The sequence below is a fragment of the Pongo pygmaeus genome, chromosome 4 (assembly GCF_028885625.2).
Source record: "Pongo pygmaeus isolate AG05252 chromosome 4, NHGRI_mPonPyg2-v2.0_pri, whole genome shotgun sequence".
Taxonomy (NCBI): Eukaryota; Metazoa; Chordata; class Mammalia; order Primates; family Hominidae; genus Pongo; species Pongo pygmaeus.
The window spans coordinates 115,724,500-115,748,336 of record NC_072377.2 but is presented as its reverse complement, the minus strand read 5'-3'; the positions used below and the strand labels follow the sequence as shown (position 1 = coordinate 115,748,336).

The 23,837-nt window shown below is 37.1% G+C and overlaps 1 protein-coding gene across 3 annotated transcripts; it reads left to right on the top strand.

Moving 5' to 3' along the window:
• The first annotated feature begins 6,108 nt into the window (after positions 1 to 6,108).
• STARD4 (StAR related lipid transfer domain containing 4) lies at positions 6,109 to 23,335 on the top strand. 3 transcript variants are annotated; one of them, XM_054488032.2, is made up of 6 exons: positions 6,109 to 6,302; positions 11,219 to 11,332; positions 12,283 to 12,332; positions 16,549 to 16,675; positions 17,519 to 17,633; positions 18,529 to 23,335. In XM_054488032.2, the coding sequence occupies exons 2-6, from the start codon at positions 11,228 to 11,230 to the stop codon at positions 18,747 to 18,749; spliced, it is 618 nt and encodes a 205-aa protein (XP_054344007.1). In that variant the 5' UTR covers positions 6,109 to 6,302; positions 11,219 to 11,227; the 3' UTR covers positions 18,750 to 23,335. The 3 variants fall into 3 exon arrangements, with proteins under 3 accessions (XP_054344007.1, XP_054344006.1, XP_054344008.1); XM_054488031.2 differs by having other exon boundaries at positions 6,138 to 6,308; XM_054488033.2 differs by lacking the exons at positions 6,109 to 6,302; positions 16,549 to 16,675 and having other exon boundaries at positions 11,245 to 11,332.
• The last annotated feature ends 502 nt before the right edge of the window (positions 23,336 to 23,837 follow it).

Below are 23,837 nucleotides of genomic sequence, written 5' to 3'. Positions count from 1 at the left end.
TGTTGTCCTCTACAGATTCCTGCACTTCCTCCCCAGCACACCAGCAGCATCCTCACTCTCTGGCCTGCCTGCTGGAAATGTAATAAAGCTGCTTAAGAACAAGAGGGACGGGCGCAGTGGCTCACACCTGTAATCCCAGCACTTTGGGAGGCTGAGGCAAGCAGATCACCTGAGGTCAGGAGTTCGAGACCAGCCTGGTCAATGTGGTGAAACCCTGTCTCTATTAAAAACACAAAAAATTAGCCAGGCGTGGTGGCAGGTGCCTGTAGTCCCAGCTACTCAGGAGCCTGAGGCAGGAGAATTGCTTGAACCCAGGAGGCGGAGGCTGCAGTGAGCCAAGATCAGGCCACTGCCCTCCAGCCTGAGTGGCAGAGTAAAACTCCATCTCAAAAACAAAAAACAAACAGAAACAAAAAACAACAACAGCAAAAACAAAACAAAACAAAAAACAAGAGGCTGTAGTGGAATTGGATCAAGGAGAAAAACTGGGCACTTTTACAGAACCTAAGAGCAAATATAAATTGGGATGACATCTTTTCAAGTTCTCAGGCCCAAATCCCTTTCTCAGTTTGCTAGGGGAAATCCCAACCAGGTAAATTTCATGTTGGCCCTAACGTTATGCTATTTGGGAAAATCCGTTTTTCTCTGCTCTCACACCACAGCAATTAACACAAAAGACTTCTGTGAACACATGTGAGGATTTTTCCCACACACCAAGCAGTAGACACCAGCTGGTGTCCTTTAATTCAATTTGGACACTATCTACCTGGAAATAACTTCAGATCCCACAGGGTGAGGGCTCAGTCACCAAAACTGTCCTCTTCTTCCCCCTGTTTCCCCTTGGACACCAGTTTCAAGTCCCGGCCTCAGGAACATCTGACCTACTGGCTTCAAGTTGGGTTTCCCACAACCCTGTCTTTAGGGTTGATTAATTTAGTAGAGTAGCTCACAGAATTCAGATAAACAATGAAGTTTACCTGTTTAGTATGAAGAATATTAGAAAGGATACAGGTGAAGAGATGCATAGGGAGAGGTATGAAGGAAGGGGCGCAGAGGTCCCATGCCATCCCTGGGTGCACCAGCCTCCAGGAGCCTCCATGTGTTTAGCTATTTTGGAAGCTCTCTAAACTCTGTCTTTTTGGGTTTTTATGGAGCCTTTATTACATAGGTATGATTGACAACCATGAAGAAATGTGACTGGACAAAAAGGGTACGATGTCACACTCAGTGGGGAAAACTAGCAAGACCCTTCTGTTCAGATTCTTCTTGAACCTGAAGAAGGACCCTCTCTAGAATGAGGGTCTTTTACCCACAATCAGTTTGTAGTCTCACCTTGAACAGGTAAAAGGAGGCCAGGAGATCAGAGAGAGAGAGACAGATTGTTTCCTGGGGCCTGTTCCTGAGGCCTAAAGCACGCCAACATTATAACAAAAGACTGTAACAAAGGCTAAGGGAATTACGAGGCAGGAACTGTGGATGAAAATCAATATATATATTAAGTCATAATATCACATAGGGATAATAAGAATTTTTAGTCCCTTCTATAATTTTCTTCAAGATATTATTTTTGAGTTTAGATGGTAAATTGCCCCTCTTTGCTTGTTGATGGGTGGGATTTCACCTCTGGGTCTCTGGTTTCCGGATACCTTTGGTACCCAAGGAGAAAAAGGCAGGATATGGATTCTGGCTGAATCCAAACTTCCTTTCCAGTACCAAAATCCAGTCACTGAAATGTATTAGCTTTGCTTAGGTGTATCTTTTGTCCTCAAGCAAAACTCTTACTGATGTGTCATGTATCTCTGTTCTATTTGGCTTCTCAAAAGCATATTCACTAGTCTGACATTGAAGTTAAGTGCTATTTCAAAAATAAAGATTCTTCACTTTTCATTCTAGCCCTGTGTCCAGTTATAAATCATCTATTTAGTCTTCGGCTTCTGAAGTCTGGAGACATATTTCCTCTACAGCTGATGCCATCCTCCTTTTTATTAGGGACAGTGACAGACTCATTTTTTTTTCCTTTTGATCATTTTGCAAAGCTTCAGTGGTTAACATACTTCAAGCCCTTCCTGGTTCAGATATATAGGTGTTCACTTCAATTGTTTCCCTTTTCCAAGGATCAAAACCTTGTGTTACCAGTTTCTCAATGTTTGAAACCATTTTTTTCATAAATTTAGTTGAGGAAGTAGGAGAACAAGTCTGACACCAGTTACCACCTCATAGCAAGATACATTACTAAGATTTTCAAGTGTCTTATTTAGATATCAGAGTAATGCAAAATACTCAATTTATGAGAAAAATAGATTTTTAAAACTTATGGTCTAAAAGCAGTTTTAATAGAAACAGAATGACTAGTTTCTTTGGGAGTTGAAAATTATCATTTGAAATCCTCTGGTCCTTTTCTTTGTCATAATTTTTCCCTAATATTCTCATAGTTTTTATTTTTACAAATTTATTAGACTTCTTAACTCAAAATTCTTGTATCAATTTTGGTGATTTGTGTTTCCTTAGAAGTAATATCCATTTCACCTGGATTTAATTTGTTAGTTCACAAAGACTTACTATTTTAATTTACTCTTTAATTATGATTTCTTCCCCTTTCTTAGTCATAACTACTTGGCTTTTTTTTCCTCTGCCATTTCCTCTTCTCTATTAGACTGTTTATTTACCTATTTTATTATAGTCAAACCAATCCCCAACAAGGGAAAAAAATCATGTGATGTATTTTTTAAATTTAAAGTTCCAGGATACATGTGCAGGATGTTCAGGTTTGTTGCATAGGTAAACATGCGCCATGGTGCTTTGCTGCACCTATCAGCCCACATGTGATGTAGTTTTAAAATTAATTCTACTATTTCTTTGCTTTCCATTTTTCCCAATTTTTGGTTTGTATATTTCTTAATTCATTCTTTCTGATGTTTTTCTCCAACTTCTTGGTTGATTCTTTTTCTTTTTAATTGAGGTATAATTTACAACGAAGTGCACACAATTTAAATGGACAGTTTAATGAATTTGTACAGTCTTAGTTCTTGGTGGCTAAGTTCTGGCTTCAATCATTTTGAGGCTTAGCTGTAAGTCAAGGCTTTGTGCTCTATAATAGTGCTTCTCAAGTTTTTTTTTTTTTTTTTTTTTTTTTGAGACAGGGTCTCTCTCTGTCACCCAAGTAGCTGGGACTGCAGGCATACACCAACCATACCTGGCTAAGTTTTGTATTTTTATTAGAGACGGGGTTTCACCATATTGCCCAGAGTGGTCTGGGCACTTCAAGTGATCTACCTGCCTTGGCCTCCCAAACTTCTGGGATTACAGGCATGAGTCACCATGCCTGGCCTCAGTATTTAATGTGCATAAAACCATCCAGGTGTCATTTAAAAATGTAGATTCTGATTCAGTAGGTTGGGGCCTGAGATTCTGCAATTCTGATAAGTGCCCAGGTGATACCAATGCTGCTGGTCTGTGGCCCCGACTTTTCAGTATCAAATTTTTATAAGATATTTCTATATCCTTTTAACACATTTTTTTAGCTTAATGCAGGTTGAGTTTCTTCTATTAGCAAATAAATAGCTCTCTGTTAAGATACAGTATACCCACAGTCCTCGGTACAGATAGCAAACAACTAATAAATATTTGTTGAATTAAATTAAGACTATGCATTTTCCTGAATTGAAATTTGTTCTGTTCTCCGGCTTTGATATATAGTGTTTTGATTTTTATTGTTATTAATATTATTTTAAAATATTTTTATTAATATTCTTCAGCATGTAACGTTTGATTTTTCTCTTAAACCAATGTGTTTGGGGACAGATTTTTAGAAATTTTCAAGTAGTTGGGGATATTTGTGAGTGTGTTTTTGTTTTGCTTACTTCTAGATTTATTGCCCAGGTTAGAAATTGTGGATATATTATTTCTGTGTTTTGGAATTTTTAATATTTTTCTCCTTGAAAATTCTTTCTTTAGATGTGTTACTATATTCAATCAGATTCTAGTCAGGACTTGGCAGGGCAGTTGTTTTGTCTCTTTAGGGTAAGTTTCCATTTAGCTGATCAAATTCATTATATGCCTCTTTTATATTTGAATTCTAGATGGAGACCTTATTTTCCCATTTTCAAACTATTTGTAGGGCAGATCTATCTGTTGCCTTACATACTACAGTTCTCTCATGCGTATAATGAAAACAGTAATAGTACATGCCTATTTTCAGGCATTGCTGTAAAATGTAAAATGCTTAGCACTGTGTTTGGACCATACTAAACCCTCAAAAATAGCTCCAGATGATGTATTTATAGATGTATTTCTGAATCTGCAGCTTTGCTGTTAGTAGCATTCAACTTTGATAGCAACAGAGTGGCTTCCAATTACCCAAACTTCATTCTAACCAAGAAAAATGGCAACAGATGAAGAACAAAAGCAAAAGAAACAAAAACCTCCCAGAAACTGGATGGAAGATAAGAAATCCCATGGGGGCATAAGTGTGATGTAATGACTCCCGCCGTCCAAAAAAAAAAAAAAGCCAAGTTAATTTTGTTTTAAACATGTTTTACAGCATCCTGCAAGAGAATATATAGACTGTTGAGCAAAGTATCCAGAACTGAATCCTAATAATGAGAGATACAACTTTTTTACTTTTTTGAAATAGATACGTGGATTTATTCCTCTCCACCATTAAAGCTGTGTAAACCCTCACAGTAGGAATTAGGCCTTTCATTTATGGTCCCAGTGGTCTTCACAGGTGCCTTGACAAAGAGCTACCAAGCACCATTTGAATTTTATGGAGACTAAGAGCCCAGTTTCAGAGTCCAGCAGACCTCAGCCAAATTCCAGTTTCTCCACTCAATAATTAAGCAACCTGCCTTAAGATTTATGCCTGGGGCTCCTCGCCTGTAAAACACACCTACCTTAGGGGGCTGTTAAGAGGATTCAATAGATATTAAGTATGTACAACTTAATTACAAAGCACTTTTCCCCAACCGTTTCAAATTATTTATCTACGTATTCATCCATCCATCCAAAGCACCTCAATAATTGGCCAATAATTCCTAAGTGAAAGGAGCTTTACAACACACGAAGAACTCTTCTATTATGTCACACGAAATTATAAAACAAATTATTTTACATATAAACGATGAAGGTAAAAAAAAATCGGCCAATAATAACTAGCAAGTAGTATTTGGTAATTCTTTTGGTGAGGCAGACTTAAAAATTTATGGAATATTATTTATTTTCGTTGCAAGTCTATCAGAAATCACTAATGGTGTAGCACTGCATTCTTCCCTGCTTTTGGTTTTCAAACTACGTATCTTAGTAAATGCAATTTGCAGACAAACCAAGCCTCGCTAATCAGTGCATCATAGCTACTCTGGCAAAGGAAGAAATTCACTGTTTGCCAAGCGTCCCATCAGATGGGTGACTTCACAGCCACTGGAAGAAATTTTTCTCATCTTCGAGTAGATGGAAACTCCAACACCGTGCAGTTGCTAAATCCACTTGTCACACCTCCTCCTTTTCTCTGCTTCTAAGGTTGCCCTCTAAACTCTTTATCTGAGGGTGGAAACACACACACGCACCCCCCCACACACACAAACACATTTGGCTAAAGGTCAATTCACATAGTGGCAGTGACTTTCGTTTATATGCATTTGCCTTCCCAGCTCTCTCAGTTCTGAGTCAGGCTAAGCAGGAGGCAGAAAGCTCGTCCTCCTCTACATGGGCGCTTTTTCTTATTTGACTTTTAGTCCTGGGAGGAGTAGCGTAGTTGCGTGATACTAGGATATCCACAAGCGGGATTAATTTGGACTAGCCTTATCCCTCACTGTGATCCTTCACTTCGCCTTCTGTTTCAATTTCTCCCAGTCGGTTTACTGCTTGACAAAATTCTTTCACAATTAAGTGATCACAGGACAACCCAACCAATCCAAACCTGCAGGCAACCCCAGACATCCAGGGAACCCTGGCGCGGCTCGGGCCAGCCCACACCCACGCGGAATCATTCCATTTATCGGCGACCAATCAGCCGGCCACACGCTCCCGCGCCAGCCAATCCGAGCAAGCGCACGTTGTTCCGGCCACCTCCTCTCAGCCCCCCCCCGGAGCCCCCGGGATCGGGCCAGGGGGCGGGGCTGGGGGCTCGGCCCGCCTTGCCCTGAGGCTCTGGGTGCCTTCCAGTTGGCTGCGACCAGCGGTGACTTACAAGTTGGCTGCTATCGCCTGCGCCTCGGCGGGCCGGGAGGCTGAGCAGTACTTTTGAGAGCGGTGTGAGGTGCTCGGTAGCGCTCCGTAGCTGCTTCTACGTCCTTGCTTCACCTCAGGTAAAGGTAGGGAGAGCCACGGAGCCGCGGCAGGATTGGGGTGGCCCGTGGGGAGGGCGACTGTGGCCCCTGGGGCGTCCTGCCAGGTGAGTCTTCTGGACCTGCTCCAGACCGTGGATCTAGGGAGCTCGCGGTGGACGTTGGGGATGGCGGGCCCCGGCGTCCGGACGGGAGTGGACCTCACAGATGAAAGAGAAAACTGAGCCCCAGGGAGGGGAAGGGGCGAGCTGGAAGGATCCCAGGGCTTGCAACTCGCCACTGCATGCCGCTCACCTATTTAAGTACTTGGAATCCATTAGACCTCAGTGTCCTCAGCTGTTAAGTGGGAGAGGGGCGGTGGTAAGCCCTCTTGATTTGGGGCAGTCCTGTTCTTCGGAGGGCACCGCACTTCCTGGTTCTTAGGAGGTGCACAGACAGCGCAGGGGCAGCCGCGTCCCACCAGGCTTCGCGGAGGTGATGCCAATTACAAGAGAGAAAGTTTTCCCAGGGCTTACTGCTTTCCAAGGTCCCTGATAAATGTATTAACTCATATAATTTCTCACCAAATTAGTGTCACTGTTTTCCCGAATTTACACTTGAGAAAGATTACCTTAGATTTTTAGGTTCAGCAGCCAGGACAAAACTTGACAAAGTGGGCCCAGGTTTTTTATATGAAGTCTCTTCCAGCCTGTGATCAGCTTCCACAGTTTTACAAGAGAGAGCTTTAGGCTCTGAAGTCAGACGCCCTGGGCTGGAATTCTGGCTCCATCACTTATGAACTGTGTGATTTTGGACAAGTGACTCAACCTTCCTGTTGCTACTTTCCCTTTCTGTAAAACAGGGAAAATGTATAGACAGTAAGCTACTATTCTCACTTATGGAAGACCTCAAGATATCTAAAGTATGCCCATTTACACCAATCCTAGAGCTTCCAAATAACTAAAATTCCTTTACCATAATGAAACACAATTTCTCGAGGACTATTACTGTTGTGAGGATTAAATAAAATAATGCAATGTAAAGCAGCCAGAAGGACTGACCATGTAGTAAGTGATCAATAAATGTTAGCTATTGTTATTTTTTAAAATCAAGTACAGAGCATTAGGTTTTTTTTTAAATCAAGTATTAGAGCATTAAGGGTTTGAACAGTAAGTTGGCTCATTATTCATATTGTAGAAATATACTTCCATGTTGCATTTCTTTAAATAGTGAGCTCCTGCCAGAGCCAGTCTCAAAAAATGAGACGCTGCTGTACTTGTCTGAGTTAGAAAACTTAACAGTTCAACATTGATTGGAAATCAAGCATATGCTGAAATTTTTATGTTAGTTAGAAAATATAATTTAATTTACAAAGCTTTGGTTTGTACGACGTTGGGGAAAGTCCATGGCATGTTAAACTGAAGCTGTTGACGGAAGTGAAAACCATATTAATCAAGTAACGCGAGGTTAGACCGTTCTGATCCCTGCATTTCTTTAACAAGTGAATTCTGACCTAGTCATACTACAAAAGTCCAAACAGATTTTTATGACACGCAATTTATATTACAGGTTAAATGTTTTATTATGTTCCATATTTAAAATAGAACCTATGCCATCTCACTGTGACAGATAGTTGAGAATAATTGGAGTTGGATTGGTCAAGACTATGGTGCTGATAGATGGCCTCAAGAAAAGTTTTAACTTGAGACAGCTGCCCTCCCTATGATGGCAGCCACTATCACCACTAGTGATAGCTTCAAAAACATGGGCATAGAAAACATGAACAAAAAGATTAGTTTAAAGGAAAAACATGGAGGTGGACATTACTCAGCATTTGGCCATGGGACTGACAAGAGTATAAAATCTTTTATATGAACTTATTACATTCTGATAAGGTTAAGTGGTGCCTGTTCTCTCTGACATGTAAATGTTAGAGTTGGATAATTTCCTGATATAAGGTCGAGATAAGGGAATAAAAGACTGAATTAGTAAAAGGAAGTGCAGAATGGGTTCAGAATGGTATTTAAAACATTTTCCTGACATTCTCCACAGTTGGAGATTGCAGGAGGGCAAATGAGGTGTTTTCCTCTCAATTAATGTCAGTACCCTGTTATATTAGGAGAGAGAGCCAAGACCTTGATAACCCATCACCCCCAACCCTCTTGGTTCTGGAATATATTAATATTTTGAGAGATGCTCAATTATGCCTGTTTACACAGAGGTAGCAGTTTTGATGGCGACGATTATTTCATTATGGACTTAATCTTGATGAAAATAATCCATGCAAGACTTAACTGCTTGGTTAAATACATTGCTGGACATATTTAATCAGAGAGAGCTTTCTGATTTTGTACTTCTTTCTCTTCCTTTCCTACCTCCCGCTGCAACACTCTTAAAAAGACTATTAATAGAATTTTTTAATGTTTTAGTTTTTGTTGTTGTTATTTCTGTGAAAGCTTAAGGGTGGAATAAGTCAATTTGAGAGTAAAATCTGAATTCCATCTGTTTCTGTAGTTCTAGGACGTGGTATATAATAGATGCTTGATAAATATTTAATAGTAGTCCTCCTTGAGAAATTGTGTTTCATTATGGTAAAGGAAGTTTTAGTTATTCAGAAGCTCTAGGATTGGTGTAAATGGGCATACTTTAGATATCTTGAGGTCTTCCATAAGTGAGAATGGTAGCTTATTGTCTATACATTTTTCCATTTTTTATTCACTGTCTTCCTACTGAGTGCTAGACATAAGGAGAATTAATACTGAACAAGCCAGATTTCCTGCCCCCCAAAGATTTTACAGTTAAATGGGAGAAGGTAACAAGTGAATAATTATAGTACAGAGTTGCTGTCAGAAAATATTGGAGGTGGAACTAACCCAGGTTCAGGGGAGTCCAGGAAAGATAAGTGGAAATTAGGTAATGAAAATATGCCACATTATAAAAGGGCCTGTAAGCTATAGTAAGGAGCTTGAACTTTATACTGATCAGTATGAATGATTACTAAGTAAAGTACCTTAAAGTTGCAGATTCTCATCTCTTCTAGGTAGCTAGCTTTCTAGGTAACTTTCTGTGCACTGGATTTGCCCAGTGATAATGTTTGCTTATGATAATAATAACTTTCCGTTTCACCTTTGATTTCTATCAAAAAGTTTTGAATAAATACTCTTATCTGCCAACCACGGGAACCTAGCAGGTGACCTTTGGGTTTAAAGAATGTGTTTAATCATAGTGATCCCTGTAACAGATAAATTAAATCTCTTTTACAAGCCTTCTGCAAGAACTTCTGCTTGTTTGTGGCATACTCTTGAATAAAGTCATTGTACTGGCTATCAAGTTGACAGCCTCTTGAATGGAAATTAGGTATATTCTTGACTGAGAGACCTTTTTGAATGAGCTCATCAACTTGTCATCCATGGATTGGATCTATACTTATTATAGATCTTAAAAGTTATATTGAATTTTCTTTGTATACTTTCCCATGTTTCTACCTAATTTTAGTATTTATAAATTTTAATGGCTTATATGCTCTAATTAGTGGTATTTAAATATTGACTACAACCTTAATTTATTTCTGTCGCGTTAATTTTTAGATCAGTTAGTTCTGATCCCTGGCCAGACAACAGAATAATTAGTGAGACTATTTTAAAGGACCTACATTTCTGAGGCCCATTCCAGAACAAAGCCACTGAATTAGACTATTTGGCACTGGGCCCTACAATCTAACACCTAAAAACAGCAACAACTAGTACAAAGCGTATAAAGGTGATTCTGATGTGTGCATCCGTAGTTGACAACTGCAGCCTTATTCCCATAGAGGGTGAGGCTTGAGATTTCATTTAGATGTTTTCTTGACCTCCTTTCCAGCAATTTGATGGTTCTGTAATGGGCAACTTTACCCCTAAAACTCTTTTCTTCTTTAGCCTTTTACTGAAGATGGAAGGAATAGAGATAGAATAGTGAAAAGTAGGAGTGCCCTGGCACCAAAAGAAGACAAAGACCAAGTAATTCTTGTTCTGAGGCAATAACATATCAACAAAATAAGGGCCTACTATGTGCCAGGCAGTGTTCTAGGTGGTGGAGATATAGTGGTGAATAAGACAAGGACTTCTATGCTATTAGTTAGGAATGAGGTGGTCAAAGAGTAGAATCATACACCTATAAATAAGTTATTATATTGTCAGATAATGATAAGCACTATGAAGAAAATAAAGATGTAATAGTAACTTAGGAAGGCTTTATGAAGGATAGGAGGTTTAAACTGAAATTGGCATTACATTGTTATTAGTGATGCTAAGATTTGGGATCTAGCCATATCAAAGACCCCAAGTCAGCGATAAGCTAGCCTGTTTGAGGGACAGAAAGAAAACCAGTGGGACTAGAACACTGTAGACAATGAGGTATGATGGTGTTAAAAGGAACCTATTCCTATTAAGGGCAATTCCAAGCCTTTTGACTTGAGAACTTGGGCTCAATTGCCATTTTAATAGTAAATTGTTAAAATGAGGAATACTGTGACAAATTGAGGGAAGCCAGGGGAGGCAAGAGATTCCCTTTAGGCTTGAAGCTTTAAGTAGGCTTCTGGATCTGGGATTTTTGAGCTCATTGAAACAAAGAGGACTGGAGTCAAATGTCTGGGAGTTAACAGCACGTATATATATATGAGAGACACAATCGCTTCCCCCTCCTCCTGTCTTCTCTTCTACTTTTTTGTATGAGTGATTTTAATTGTAAAATATATGTAATTCTCACCTCTGGCTGTGGGTTATTCATCTTGGGAGCAATTAGAAAAAAACTATGCCTAGGTCCTACTCTCAGAGATTATGATTAGTTGATTTGGGGTGAGGGTAGCTATCTTTTATAGCTCTGGTAGGTTATTATATTGTGAAACCAGATTTGAGACCCACTGGCCTATTGCCTCAAACTGTGGTTTTTGCTGATGCTAATCTTGGTCTCCATAACAGAGAGAAGTAATGGAAAGCCTGTCTGATGTTGCTGCTTTTGCAACTAAACTTAAAAACACTCTCATCCAGTACCATAGCATTGAAGAAGATAAGTGGCGAGTTGCTAAGAAAACGGTAAATTAGTTCAATTACTTATATTTGGGGTATATCTTCTATCTAATGAATTGGTTGATGACTTTTAAAATTAAATGGAACAATATGGACAAAGACCATACTTTGGATGGATATGCAAGAAAAATAATTGAGCTAATAAAGTTGATAGTCTAATGTCACACAGAGGAAGAAATGCATCAGTGGTAATCCTATACTGCTTTCATTAGCTCTTTGGATATTAGACAAGAGAATAGGCTCATGGCAACTAGAACCTAAAGAATGGCCTCTTAAGTCAAGCAAATAAAATGTATCATTATTAATTTAAGAAAGTGTAGTATTTGAGAGTTTGGAATAGTTTCAGGTATATCAAAAAACCTACGAAGGTAGCTAGTTAGTATTCCTTTTTACTAATGTGACTTGCCCAAACTATTACATGGGTGACTTGAGTGTTGCTAGAACTAATTCTAGAACCCAGGACACTTCTAGTTAAGTGCTCTAGCTATTCTGATATTCAGAATTACTTGGGAAATGATGAGGAAAAAATGTAGGGACAAATTCATGGTAGCACTATCATAATAAATGTGAATTGTTTAATTTTTTAAAAGTTATGAACAATGTCAGAATGAAATAGTGTTCCTAGTGTTACAGTCTGAATGCATCAGTAATGGTAAATAGATAAGATTGGACTAAGATAGTGCCATCATTGAATCTTACAGTGTTTGTATATCATTAAATACTACTGGAAATATTCTTTGGAGGTCTGTAATTTAAGTACAATGTGAAGAACTTTAGGATGCAGAAGAAATTCAAATACAAATCCTTTTATGGTATAGATGACTTTTATGTATTCTGAAAATGTACTGGTTTTATTTTAATGCAAAGACAAATTCTCTAGACTTATAAAATTATCAGTTTTGTGTCTAGGGTTCCACCTATGTAATTATTACCATATAATGTTTTCATTTTTCTAGAAAGATGTAACTGTTTGGAGAAAACCCTCAGAAGAATTTAATGGATATCTGTAAGTACCTTTTTATAGATTTACGTAGCTCTTAAGACATTTCAAAACTTAACTTATATGCATTGTCACTAAGTAGTCATTGCTAGTAAGATTTAGCTTTTTAAGAGTTTTTTAACTGTTTTTTTGAGACAGAGTCCCACTCTGTCACCTAGCCTGGAGTGCGGTGGCACAATCTCTGCTCACTGCAACCTCTGCCTCCCGGGTTCAAGCGATTCTTCTGCCTCAGCCTCCCCAGTAGCTCGGATTACAGGCACCTGCCACTGTGCCTGGCTAATTTTTTTTGTAGTTTTTAGTAGAGATGGGGTTTCACCATCTTGGCTAGGCTGCTCTTGAACTCCTGACATCCCGCCTTGGTCTCCCAAATTGCTGGGATTGCAGGCATGAGCCACCACACCTGGCGATTTTTTTTTAACTTTCTGGAAAGCAAATTGGGCTTATGAATTCAGAGCCTTAAAAATGTCTGTGTCCTTTGTGGGCTGAGTTGGTGGTGAGGAGGTCATAAATAGTGATATAAAATGACTGCTAAAATCTGAATTTCTTAGCATTGTATACATGACCCTTCTAATATTCTACATTTACTCAGGGCTGTAGAACATTTTATCTTAGGAACTTATCTTGAAGAATTTATCAGAAAGATAACAGTGATTTAAGTACTTGCTCTTTTATCACAGCATTATTTATAATATTCAAAATTATAAACCTGAGTAATCAACAGTAGGAGACAATTCAGTGGGAAACATCTGTGATAGAACATGATACAGCCTTTAAAAACCACATTTTTGAAGATTATTTAATAACATAAGAAAATAATATATTGTTTTTTAAAGCTTGTAGAGACAACTGCCTTGCATACTTGGAGTAGAATGTTCACATCCCTAAGACAGCCATTTTTCAAAATAAAACTGCTGGACCCTGTTAGTATATACAGAATGTTCTGAAGTGTAATGCCAAAGATAACATTTCCAGAAAGATGAATTTTACAATATTTATGATGAGGACGGGGAAATTGGATTTGGATTAAGCATTGTAAGCAAGTATGGAAGTTAATTCTTTAAATTAGTAATTCCCAGTGAGGGTTGAAAGTATCAAGAGTGCCAAGGGAGCTTTATGCTTGGAGATCTGAAAAGACTTCATAGAGAACTAATGTTTGAGCTAACACTTAAGGGAAGAATAAGTATTTCTTAAGGAATGAAAGAGTTCATGTTCTAGGCAGAAGGAATTGCATATCTACTGCATAAACACATATGAAAAACACTGGTGTTTTTTTTTTTTTTTTCAGATTCTTAAAGGGATATGTGATCAAAAGAGATAGGACCTGATGTGTTGAGTTGGACACAAAGTGCTCTAACTGAGGCCGCAGCACAGAAGTCAGAAAGGGCAAATGCATGTGAAAGATTTAATGATAGCGATGGTGGTGGCAATGATAACCAACATTTATTGAGAGCCAAATATTGTTCTAAGTACTTTACATTTAGGAAATCCTCCTGATAAAAATGTAGTGACTGATTAGTTCTGACTATGGAAATGGGGTTAAGAGAAGAAGAAGAGCCATAGTTGAATCTAAGATTTTCTAATCTGACTGGATTAATTTGTATTACCTCCATCTACCCCAAGTTAAAGAATACAAAATGGGAGAGCAGATTTATGGTGGGGGAGGTAATACAAGTTTGGCTTGAGTTATAAAATGATTAAATAGCTTCAAATGCTTTAAAAAAAAAGGTACTGATAGAGCTGGAGCTAATTGCTTATTTCATCTCCTTTCTTTCATCTCCAGAAGTAACTGCTGTCCTGCAGTTATGTGTATTGTTCCTGTTTCATACTTTGACCACATATTTATATATCCATAAACAATGAAAAGCATTATTTGGTGTGTTTTTTATATTCATGTATATGTGTTTGTATGTACATATTTTATTTAGTAATTTGCCTTTTTTATTAAATATTATGTTCTCAGGTTTTAGCCATGTTGTTATATGTAAATCCATTATTTTCCCTCTATGTGAATATACCACAATGTTTTTATCTATGTTTGTAGATTCACCTATTGATAGATTTTTAGGCCGTTGTCAATTTTTCTCTATAAAGTACAATGCTATAGTAAACCTCTTGGTGTATATCTTTTTGTGCACACGTGTAATTTTCTTTAGGTCTTAGGGATGTATATCTTCCAACCTTACTAGACATTACCAACTTGCTCTCTAAAGTAGCAGTTTAAGGATTCTCATCCCCCTCCATTTACTACTTATGAGTTTTTAATCTGTCAGTCTGAGGGGTATTAATCAGATTGTTCTTGTTAGTATTTACTTGATTACTAGTGAAGTTGAAATCTTTTGTATATTTCTTGGCATTTCAGGTCAGTCTTACCATGTCCTTTGCCCATCTTTTCTTTGGATTTTCTTTTTTCATTGGTTTATAGGAGTTATTCATATATCCTGTATAATAATTCTCTGTTTATATGTGTTACACTGCCTTCTCCCAGTGTGTGGCTAGTTTTAAAAAATGACTTCTTTTGTCTTGTGTGGTATGCATGTTTTTAATTTTAATTGATCTTTAGTATTATTTGTGTTTTTCTGTGTTTTACATACTCAAGAAATCCCCCTGTACTCTGAGGTCACAAAAATGGTATCTTGTATATTTTTCTCAAAATTTTAAAGTTTTTCATTTTATGTGTTTTTTTGTTTGTTCGTTTGAGACTGAGTCTCGCTGTGTCGCCAGGCTGGAGTGCAGTGGCGCAATCTTGGCTCACTGCAGCCTCCAACTACCTGGTTCAAGCTATTCTCCTGCCTCAGCCTCCTGAGTAGCTGGGACTACAGGCACGCGCCACCACGCCCAGCTAATTTTTGTATTTTTAGTAGAGACGGGGTTTCACCATGTTGGCCAGGATGGTCCCGATCTCCTGACCTCGTGGTCCGCCCACCTCGGCCTCCCAAAGTGCTGGGATTACAGGCATGAGCTACCGCACCTGGCCCATTTTACATGTTTTACACAGATATTTAATTTATCTGGAATTAATTATCTAAGTTTTATTTTCTCCATAAGGATAACTATTGAATCTAGGCACACCATTTATGGAATTGTACATTTTTCTCCACTGATAAGTGATGCCGCCTTTGAAATATGTCACGTTCTGACATATTTATGAGTCAGTTCCTTGGTGTTCTGTTCTATTGGCCTATTTCTCTGTTCCTAATAAAAAGTTTTTAAAAGTCAGGGTAAAAATATTCATGTACTAGTATGTCAGAGGATAACTGAGGAAAGAATATAAAAATAAATGGAAACCTTATGGCATTCTATAAACTGTTTTTGGCTATGCTATAACATGAAAGGACTTTATTATCTTCATTATGACACATAGTATAGCCCTCAGTTCTCTTATTAGATTTGAGGACAAAGGGTACATGCTGATAACAATAACTGGTAGACTGTAATTTATCAGAAAAGTTACTGGGATTTATTCCCTTTAGAAAAAAAAAAACTTTCATTATTATTATTATTATTTTTTGAGATGGAATTTCACTCTCGTTGCCCAGGCTGGAGTGCAATGGTGTGATCTCGGCTCACCTCAACCTCCACCTCCCAGGTTCAAGCGATTCTCCTGTCTCAGCCTCCCAAGTAGCTGGGATTACTGGCAGGAGCCACCATGCCCGGCTGATTCTGTATTTTTAGTAGAGACTGGGTTTCTCCATGTTGGTCAGGCTGATCTGAAACTCCCGACCTCAGGTGATCCGCCCGCCCTGGCCTCCCAAAGTGCTGGGATTACAGGCATAAGCCACCATGCCAGGCCCACCCTTCATTAATTTTTATTCTTTTCTATTCTTTTTTTTTTTTTTTTTTTTTGAGATGGAATCTCACTCTGTCACCTAGGCTGGAGTGCAGTGGCATGATCTTGGCTCACTGCAACCTCCACCTCAGGGGTTCAAGTGATTCTCCTGCCTCAGCCTCCCAACTGGCTGGGACTATAGGCGCATGCCACCATGCCTGGCTAATTTTTGTAATTTTAGTAGAGACAGGTTTTTGCCACGTTGGCCAGGCTGGTCTCGAACTCCTGACGTCAAGTGATCCACTCACCTCAGCCTCCCAGAATGCTGGGATTACAGACATGAGCCACCCTACCCTACCTAATTTTTATCCTTACTTTGAAAGTTAGCTGTGCACTATAAGGGTATGCTGAATTTTTTTATTGTAACAGCAATTGACTTAAACTTTTTTTCTCCAGCTACAAAGCCCAGGGTGTTATAGATGACCTTGTCAATAGTATAATAGACCATATACGCCCAGGTCCTTGTCGTTTGGATTGGGACAGCTTGATGACTTCTTTGGATATTCTGGAGAACTTTGAAGAGGTATCTATGTAGAAACATTACTTTAGACTGTGTGTATGTGCATGAGGGAGGGCATGAGTGAGCCAGAGCACGTGAGCTTGAGCATTTGTACACACTTATATTCATTGCTTTGAGAATAGAAGTCACGACAAAGATATCACAGGGGAGTCCCATGCTGCCTCTTAAAAAGTTTGTTTCCTCATACTAATTCATGAGTGTTAGACTGAGTTTGTTTTCCACAGTAGCTATACGCTTGCTGCTTAAAACTATATTCAGCATCCTTCATTGTAAATCTTTAGTTAAGATTCTGAAATCTAAAATTCTGAAAACACCACCGTCATATTTAGGTTTCTAGGTGAATGTGTGCAGCTTTTCCATTAATACTAAGCCAACATCAATGACCAAAGATAAAAATGCCACCTTAGATATTCTAAAATTATATAGCCAAAATGACCTGCCCTGTTTCTATTTTTATTAATTCATTGCTTAATGTTTGAATTTTTTAATTAAAATGTTTGCTGTTGTAGCCAAAGTATTTGTAGATTTGATCGTAAACACTGAAACAGTCTACATCCCTAATTCCATTTGGAATGTTACGTAGAATAAGACAACTGCATTTAATTAGATATTTGGATACCGGATAACTTGTTCCTCTGTATTTTGATTATATATCTTCTTCATGGCCATCCAATAGCAGTGAGATTTAGAATAGAGATCTAGACCTGTCAGAATCAGTGTAAGAATTATTATAATTATGAAACATTTTAAATAAATATTAGTTTCTTTCCAGAGATAAGTTTATGATATATGAAGCTATGTATGTTTCCTATAGTAGTAACACTTGTCTTACCTCTTCTTTTTCAGAATTGCTGTGTGATGCGTTACACTACTGCTGGTCAGCTTTGGAATATAATTTCACCAAGAGAATTTGTTGATTTCTCCTATACTGTGGGCTATAAAGAAGGGCTTTTATCTTGTGGTAATAATCTCAACATGTTATGCTTTTTTTCAGTATGGTTTAAATATTTGTGTTCTCTCGGCTGGATGTTTCTTTCCTTGTGAGATATATTTTCAACTCTGACTCTGTAATCACTAACATTTTTTGCAAATGCTAAACTCTAGGGAGTAAAATAACAATATCAAAAGAGTTTTGAAACCTTTCTGATTAGTTTTTGTTCCCAGTTACACAGTATCCTCTAGGTCAGAGGTAGCAAATGGGGATCACATGACTGCCTCTAAGAAAGGGTTCTAGTAAATGGATTTTCTTCTAAGCCACTCTCAGAAAACAGTTTCTTGGTCATACACATAGAAATACTAGATTTTGTATGTTTTAGAATATTCTTCCTTCCTTGAGCTGTGTTGTATTTTTCTTTTCAAGATTAAAAATACTGCCATTGGAAGGCTCCTGTTTTCTAAAACGTACCTATAGGTAGATTAATATTATTTTGTATATAGTATATACTTAAGTTAGCAGTTGTAAGTAAACATCTACTTGTTTATTCTTAACTAGCCAGTACCAAAGTATAATATGGTAGTCGCTGTGGGGAATAGTTACGGTACCATGGATTCGATTATTGGCACCTCGAGGCCTGGGTACTACAACCAAGATTTGTAGCTTCCAAGGAGTACTAAGATGATATGATGTCATGTATTCTGAGGGGATTAAAAGTTTCCCCATTACCTATCTGCCAACCTCTTGTCAGAATCCTCCTTGGTAAGTCTCTTTTTCACTCTGCCATGGTCACTTTGGGATTTAATTTTCATCTATATGGATAAGAATAAATATGTAAATAAGAATTCTGGTAATATTTTAAAATGAGAGTTTTATGTCAGTTATTGCTATTAATAGTGCTATTTTAAAAATTGCCTTATAGGAATAAGTCTTGACTGGGATGAAAAGAGACCAGAATTTGTTCGAGGATATAACCATCCCTGTGGTTGGTTTTGTGTTCCACTTAAGGACAACCCAAACCAGAGTCTTTTGACAGGATATATTCAGACAGATCTGCGTGGGATGATTCCTCAGTCTGCGGTAGATACAGCCATGGCAAGCACTTTAACCAACTTCTATGGTGATTTACGAAAAGCTTTATGAGAGGCAAAATACATTCAAACTTGTAGTACTACGGATCAACTATTTCTCTCAGTTACATGGCCTATAAAAATCATTGATTCCACTCTTCTGCATAGCCGGTAGAAAAATGTGAAATGTTTTTGGTTTACTAGTACAATGTTTGGTTTTATTCCTAAAGTAAATAGCTATCTAAGAGAGAGCATTTTCATTTTTTTTTTTTTTTTAATTTTGAGACAGGCTCTCACTCTGTTGCCCAGGCTGGAGGGCAGTGGTATGATCACAGCTCACTGCAGCTTTGATCTGACCGCTCAAGGGGTTATTCTACCTCAGCCTCCTGAATAGCTGGGAATACAGATGCACGCCACTATGCACGGCTAATTTTTGTTTAATTTTTTGTAGAGATGTGGTCACACTATGTTGCCCAGGCTGGTCTTGAACTCCTGGCCTCAAGCCATTCCCCACCTCAGCCTCCCAAAGTGTTGGGATTGTAAGCATGAGCCACCGTGCCTGGCCCCAATTTAAAATGTGGAATTCAGTTGGTGTCCAAGACTTATCTTGAGACTCTTAAAAGCATCAGTCTGTAACTAGAACAAATACAGTCTTATTCAAGTGCCTAGATATCATTTTATAATGATTAGAATTGAGTATTGTGGGTCCCCTAATTCTGTGGGTGCCTTAAGTGAGAATTTCTAAATGATTTTCACATTCTAAATGACTTTGGGTTTTGAACTCTCCATCTAGTTTACTTCTAAAATGAGAACTTGAGGCAATTCAGGTGTCCAGGCAAATCTTTGTATATATTTATCTTTTTGTGTACATGCAGACATCTCGAAATCCATTTCCGTGTTTAATGTTGGTTGTTTATGTGTTAGTATTCCTCTGTCTACTGTTTTGTTGTTGTTAATAGGGTAAAGTGAGCCCTGAAATACATGCTAAACATGACGTGAAATGCACAAAGGTATATAGTGTTTCAAGTGCATGATAGTTTGATCTGTGTTTTACTTGAGTGTAAAGAAAGAATAAATCATAGTGCTTCACACCCATTTTGACAAAGTGGAACAGTGAAGCTGTTTTTTGCTTTTGTTTTTATTTATTTTTTGCCACTGGTGATGATAGATTTCAAAAAACAAAAGGTGGCAGCAGCACAATGTTCACAGTACATTATCTCATAGTATCTAGATTGATCAAGATCTGACAGAAGGAATGCACAAAGGATTCTATATTCTTAATGATTTATTAATTACCAGTATCCTTTTCTAAATTGAATGTACTTTTGAATTACTAGGTTTCTCCTTTTTTTTTGTTCTGCAATAGTGAAAGAAAACTCAGTAGTTCAGTTTCAGTTTCCCATGGAAATTGGTAAATGTTAGTTTTGACTTCATCTATTTTTTATTTGTTTTTATTAGTGTAGAGTAGGAAGTCTCATATTCTACTGTTCTATCTAGGATGGTGAAATTCCAAAGGTGCCTAACTTGAGTAAGGGATTTGTGACAAGATAGTACACATTACTATAAGGGCTATTATTTCCTGAACTGGCTGTCCCTAAAAGCAAATAAACTGCCCACTATCTCTACTCTAGTGCTCTCTTTGTCCTTATCAACATATACCTCCAATAACTAATTACATAATTCACTGTTAAACATGGACCCACTCTAGGTAAAATTACCCTCATGGAAACATTTTCATTGTGAGAATGATGAATTTAAAAATTATGTTTGAATCACCTAAAATGTATGTGCAGCTTCTAGATGGCCCCTTAGATCTGCTGGGCTCTAGCTGTGTACTTTAAAAAAACAAAAACAACCTTATTGATATATAATTTACATATTATGTAATTTACCCACTTGATTTTTTTTAATACATATGTAGAACTATGCAGCCATCAGCACAATCTGGATTTAGAACGTTTCCATCATTCCAAAACATTCCTTTTGTCTTTTTTGCAGACTCATACCTAACACAAATCTAAAGTTTATCACTGTTGCCAGGATAATTACAGCAGGTTTTGTTTGGTTTCATTTTTAAGAGTGGAGGTGTTCATGATTCTAAGCTCAGGAATCTTGTGATCATCTATTAAATATGTTATCTCATACTATAATGATATAAAAGCTTAATGATGTGGGTTGGGATGGATATTAACATAAATAATTGAGTCCGCTGCTTCTATAGCAATGCTGTAGGATAGAACAATAACGTAAGTGATATATGTAATTAAAAAATTCTAGAAGCCCCATTAAAAAATAAAAATAAACAGCTGAAGTTAATTTTAATATTTTATTTAACTCGATACATCCAAAATGTTATCATTTTAACATGTAATTGATGTAAAGATTTATTCTGATAGTTTGTACTGTTTCTTGTACTAATTTTTTGAAATCCGGTATGCATTTTACAAATTTGGGCAAGCCACATTTTAAGTGCTCATTAGCCACATGAGGCTAGTGGATACTGTATTGAATAGCACAGTCCTGTAGCATATTTATTAATTTGTCTTGTAGTAAGATGAAATAGACAATAATATGGAATAATATCTTAAATGGAAATCTTTGCTAGTCTCTAGAGCCTTCATTGCTTGATAAATAGGACATCTAAACTTTAGATGTAAATCAGTTGTCAATGGGATAAAATTATTGCCAGAAAATATTTTCCTTCAAAGATAAGTAACTTTTGATATGGCAGTTGGTGAAATGAAAGAATATAATCTGCCTTCTTGTTAAATGTTTGACTATTTTCTGTAGCTTATAGGTAGTATGTATTAGAAACTTATGTATGTGGGAAATATTTGGCATAATACTGTTTTCAGTATATAGTAGCTATTTTTTAAGGAAATTAGTTTCATACAAGAAAAAGATTATTATAAAAGTGATACTTTTGCATGAAGTATTATTTTGTGTTGATAACTCTTAGTTAACCCTTAAAGTTTAAAACAGTACTCAGAAAAAATAATGAGAATCTAGTATTCTGTAGTTAACTAATCTATAATATAAATTGCTAAAGTACTAGGAAGCTTGTAAATGTTAAAAATCTCTTTATTTCAGTGTTCATTCAGGTGGGATATATTTGAAATTGTAGATTTCTATCTGTAAAATATCTCCTAGTTAATAGAATTTTTTTCCTTCCCCTCCCTTCTCTCTCCTCCTCCTTTTCTAACTGAAGGGCATTTTATCAACAATCATGTTGAATTCAATTAGTATCTCAAGCTAAAAAACTATGTAATTGAGGTTGTATCTGGAGAAGATGGGAAAACATTGTATAATTTAAGCCCTTAATTGTCTGTTGAGCTTTTAGGTCTGAGTAATTGCCTTTCATACAGATAAAAGCTTTACCTCTTTTCTCAAGAGTGTACCACCGTCCTTAGAATCAGGTGTTTAAATCCAGTTTCTTTTAATTAAATGGGACTGTAGTGATCCCCACCCTGTAGAGAAATCAACAGAACAAGAGAAGCTAAGGGACTTGATCAGGTTTCCCTATAGAACCTTTGTTGCCTGCCTGCTGTATCTTCCATGTCTTTCTTATTCAGCTTCTAGAAGTAGAGAAGGTTGGGACTTGAGTGTAGAAGAAACATCAGAATAATTTCAAAAAACAGGAAGTTGGAACTATAATTTTTAAATTATTGTATTGTTTTTACAGATTTTACATGTATAGTTAAATATTAAAATTGGTCTCTTGCAGTTCAATAAAAGCTATAGTATAGATTTTATTTTTAAGAAGTTTATATAATTCTTTTGTGAAGCAATATGTAAAACTAGAATATTTATTAAACTAATAATATGTATTAGTATCAATAAAATATGTATTTATTTTTAAATTGGTATGAAACAAAATAAAAATTTGTAGACACTCTTAAAATTGGTCATTGATATTATCTTTGAAATTTAACGTTAAGTACTATTTAGTTTCATATGCCTGAATTTAAAGTATGTAATTTAACTTCCTGAATTCTTACAAAAGGAAAATATAAACCTGGAAAATCAAGTTAACAACACACATGCTGATCTCTCCTGCCAGTGTCTCATATAATATTAGCTATTATACAATACTGCTGAATCTTTATTTGCTATTATATATTCAGAACAAATAATGAATATATTCTGACTTTGTAAATTATGGACAGGATTTATTGTACACATGTTGAAATAATTGTGTTACCTTGATTAGGAATTATGATATTTTGTTTGGAATTGAAAAAAACTAAAAGTGATTACAAGGACACCCGCGATCTATGTTATAAGAAGGCAGTTAGGGATGCTGTGGGAAGTATGTAATAGAAAATATGACTGTGAAGCAGGGAGTTACTTTCCTCATTTAATAAAACATCTGGTACTGTGGTTTGAATATTTGTGTTCCCCTAAAACTCAGATGTTAAAATCCTAACCTCTAAGATAATGGTTTTAAAAGCTTTGAGAGTTGATTAGGTAACCCTAATGAATGTGATTAGTACCTTTACAGAAGAGGCCCAAGTGAGATGCTTCGGTCCTTCTGCCGTATGAGGACACAGCAAGAAGGCATCCTCTGTGAGGAAGCAGGCACTCATAGATACCAGACCTGCAGGACTGTTCTTGGACTTGTGCCAGAAATGTCAGAAATAAATTGTGATAAGCCACCCAGTTTATGGTATTTTATTATAGCAGCCTGAATGGTAGTGAGAGCACTGGACTAGGAGCTGGGCAACCCTGGTCTATTCCTTCTTCAGCCACTGTGACCTTAGGTAAGCCATTACCTCTCTTGGGCATAATAGCTCTTTAATAAAGTGAGCTTATTGGATTAAATGATTACTAATATCCTCTTTTAACTCTAGTGATTTTATAATTTTACTCAACAGAAAATATGTGAGCACTCAGTGTTTAAAAAAAAGGCTATGAAACTCAAAGTATAATTTTATCTGAGAGAATGGGAAAACACTCGAGTGATTCAACTGCACATTTCAGGTATAAGAAAAATGTCCATGGTGTCTCTCTTGAATTGTGGTAACATTCGAAATCACAGAATGCAAAGTTTTGGTGGGTTCTTAAATGATTTATTATCATATTCTACATGCAAACTGCTTTACATTTCCCAGCAGCAAGATATAGGCTTCTTTGGGCATGTTCTGACATGTCTGAGTGAACT

Excerpts from the sequence above, each read along its gene's own strand:
- STARD4 (XM_054488032.2), top strand. The coding sequence starts at position 11,228 with ATGGAAAGCCTGTCTGATGTTGCTGCTTTTGCAACTAAACTTAAAAAC. Across the intron at positions 12,333-16,548 it reads GAAGAATTTAATGGATATCT|CTACAAAGCCCAGGGTGTTA; the intron begins GTAAGTACCTTT and ends TTTTTTCTCCAG. Across the intron at positions 17,634-18,528 it reads AGAAGGGCTTTTATCTTGTG|GAATAAGTCTTGACTGGGAT; the intron begins GTAATAATCTCA and ends ATTGCCTTATAG.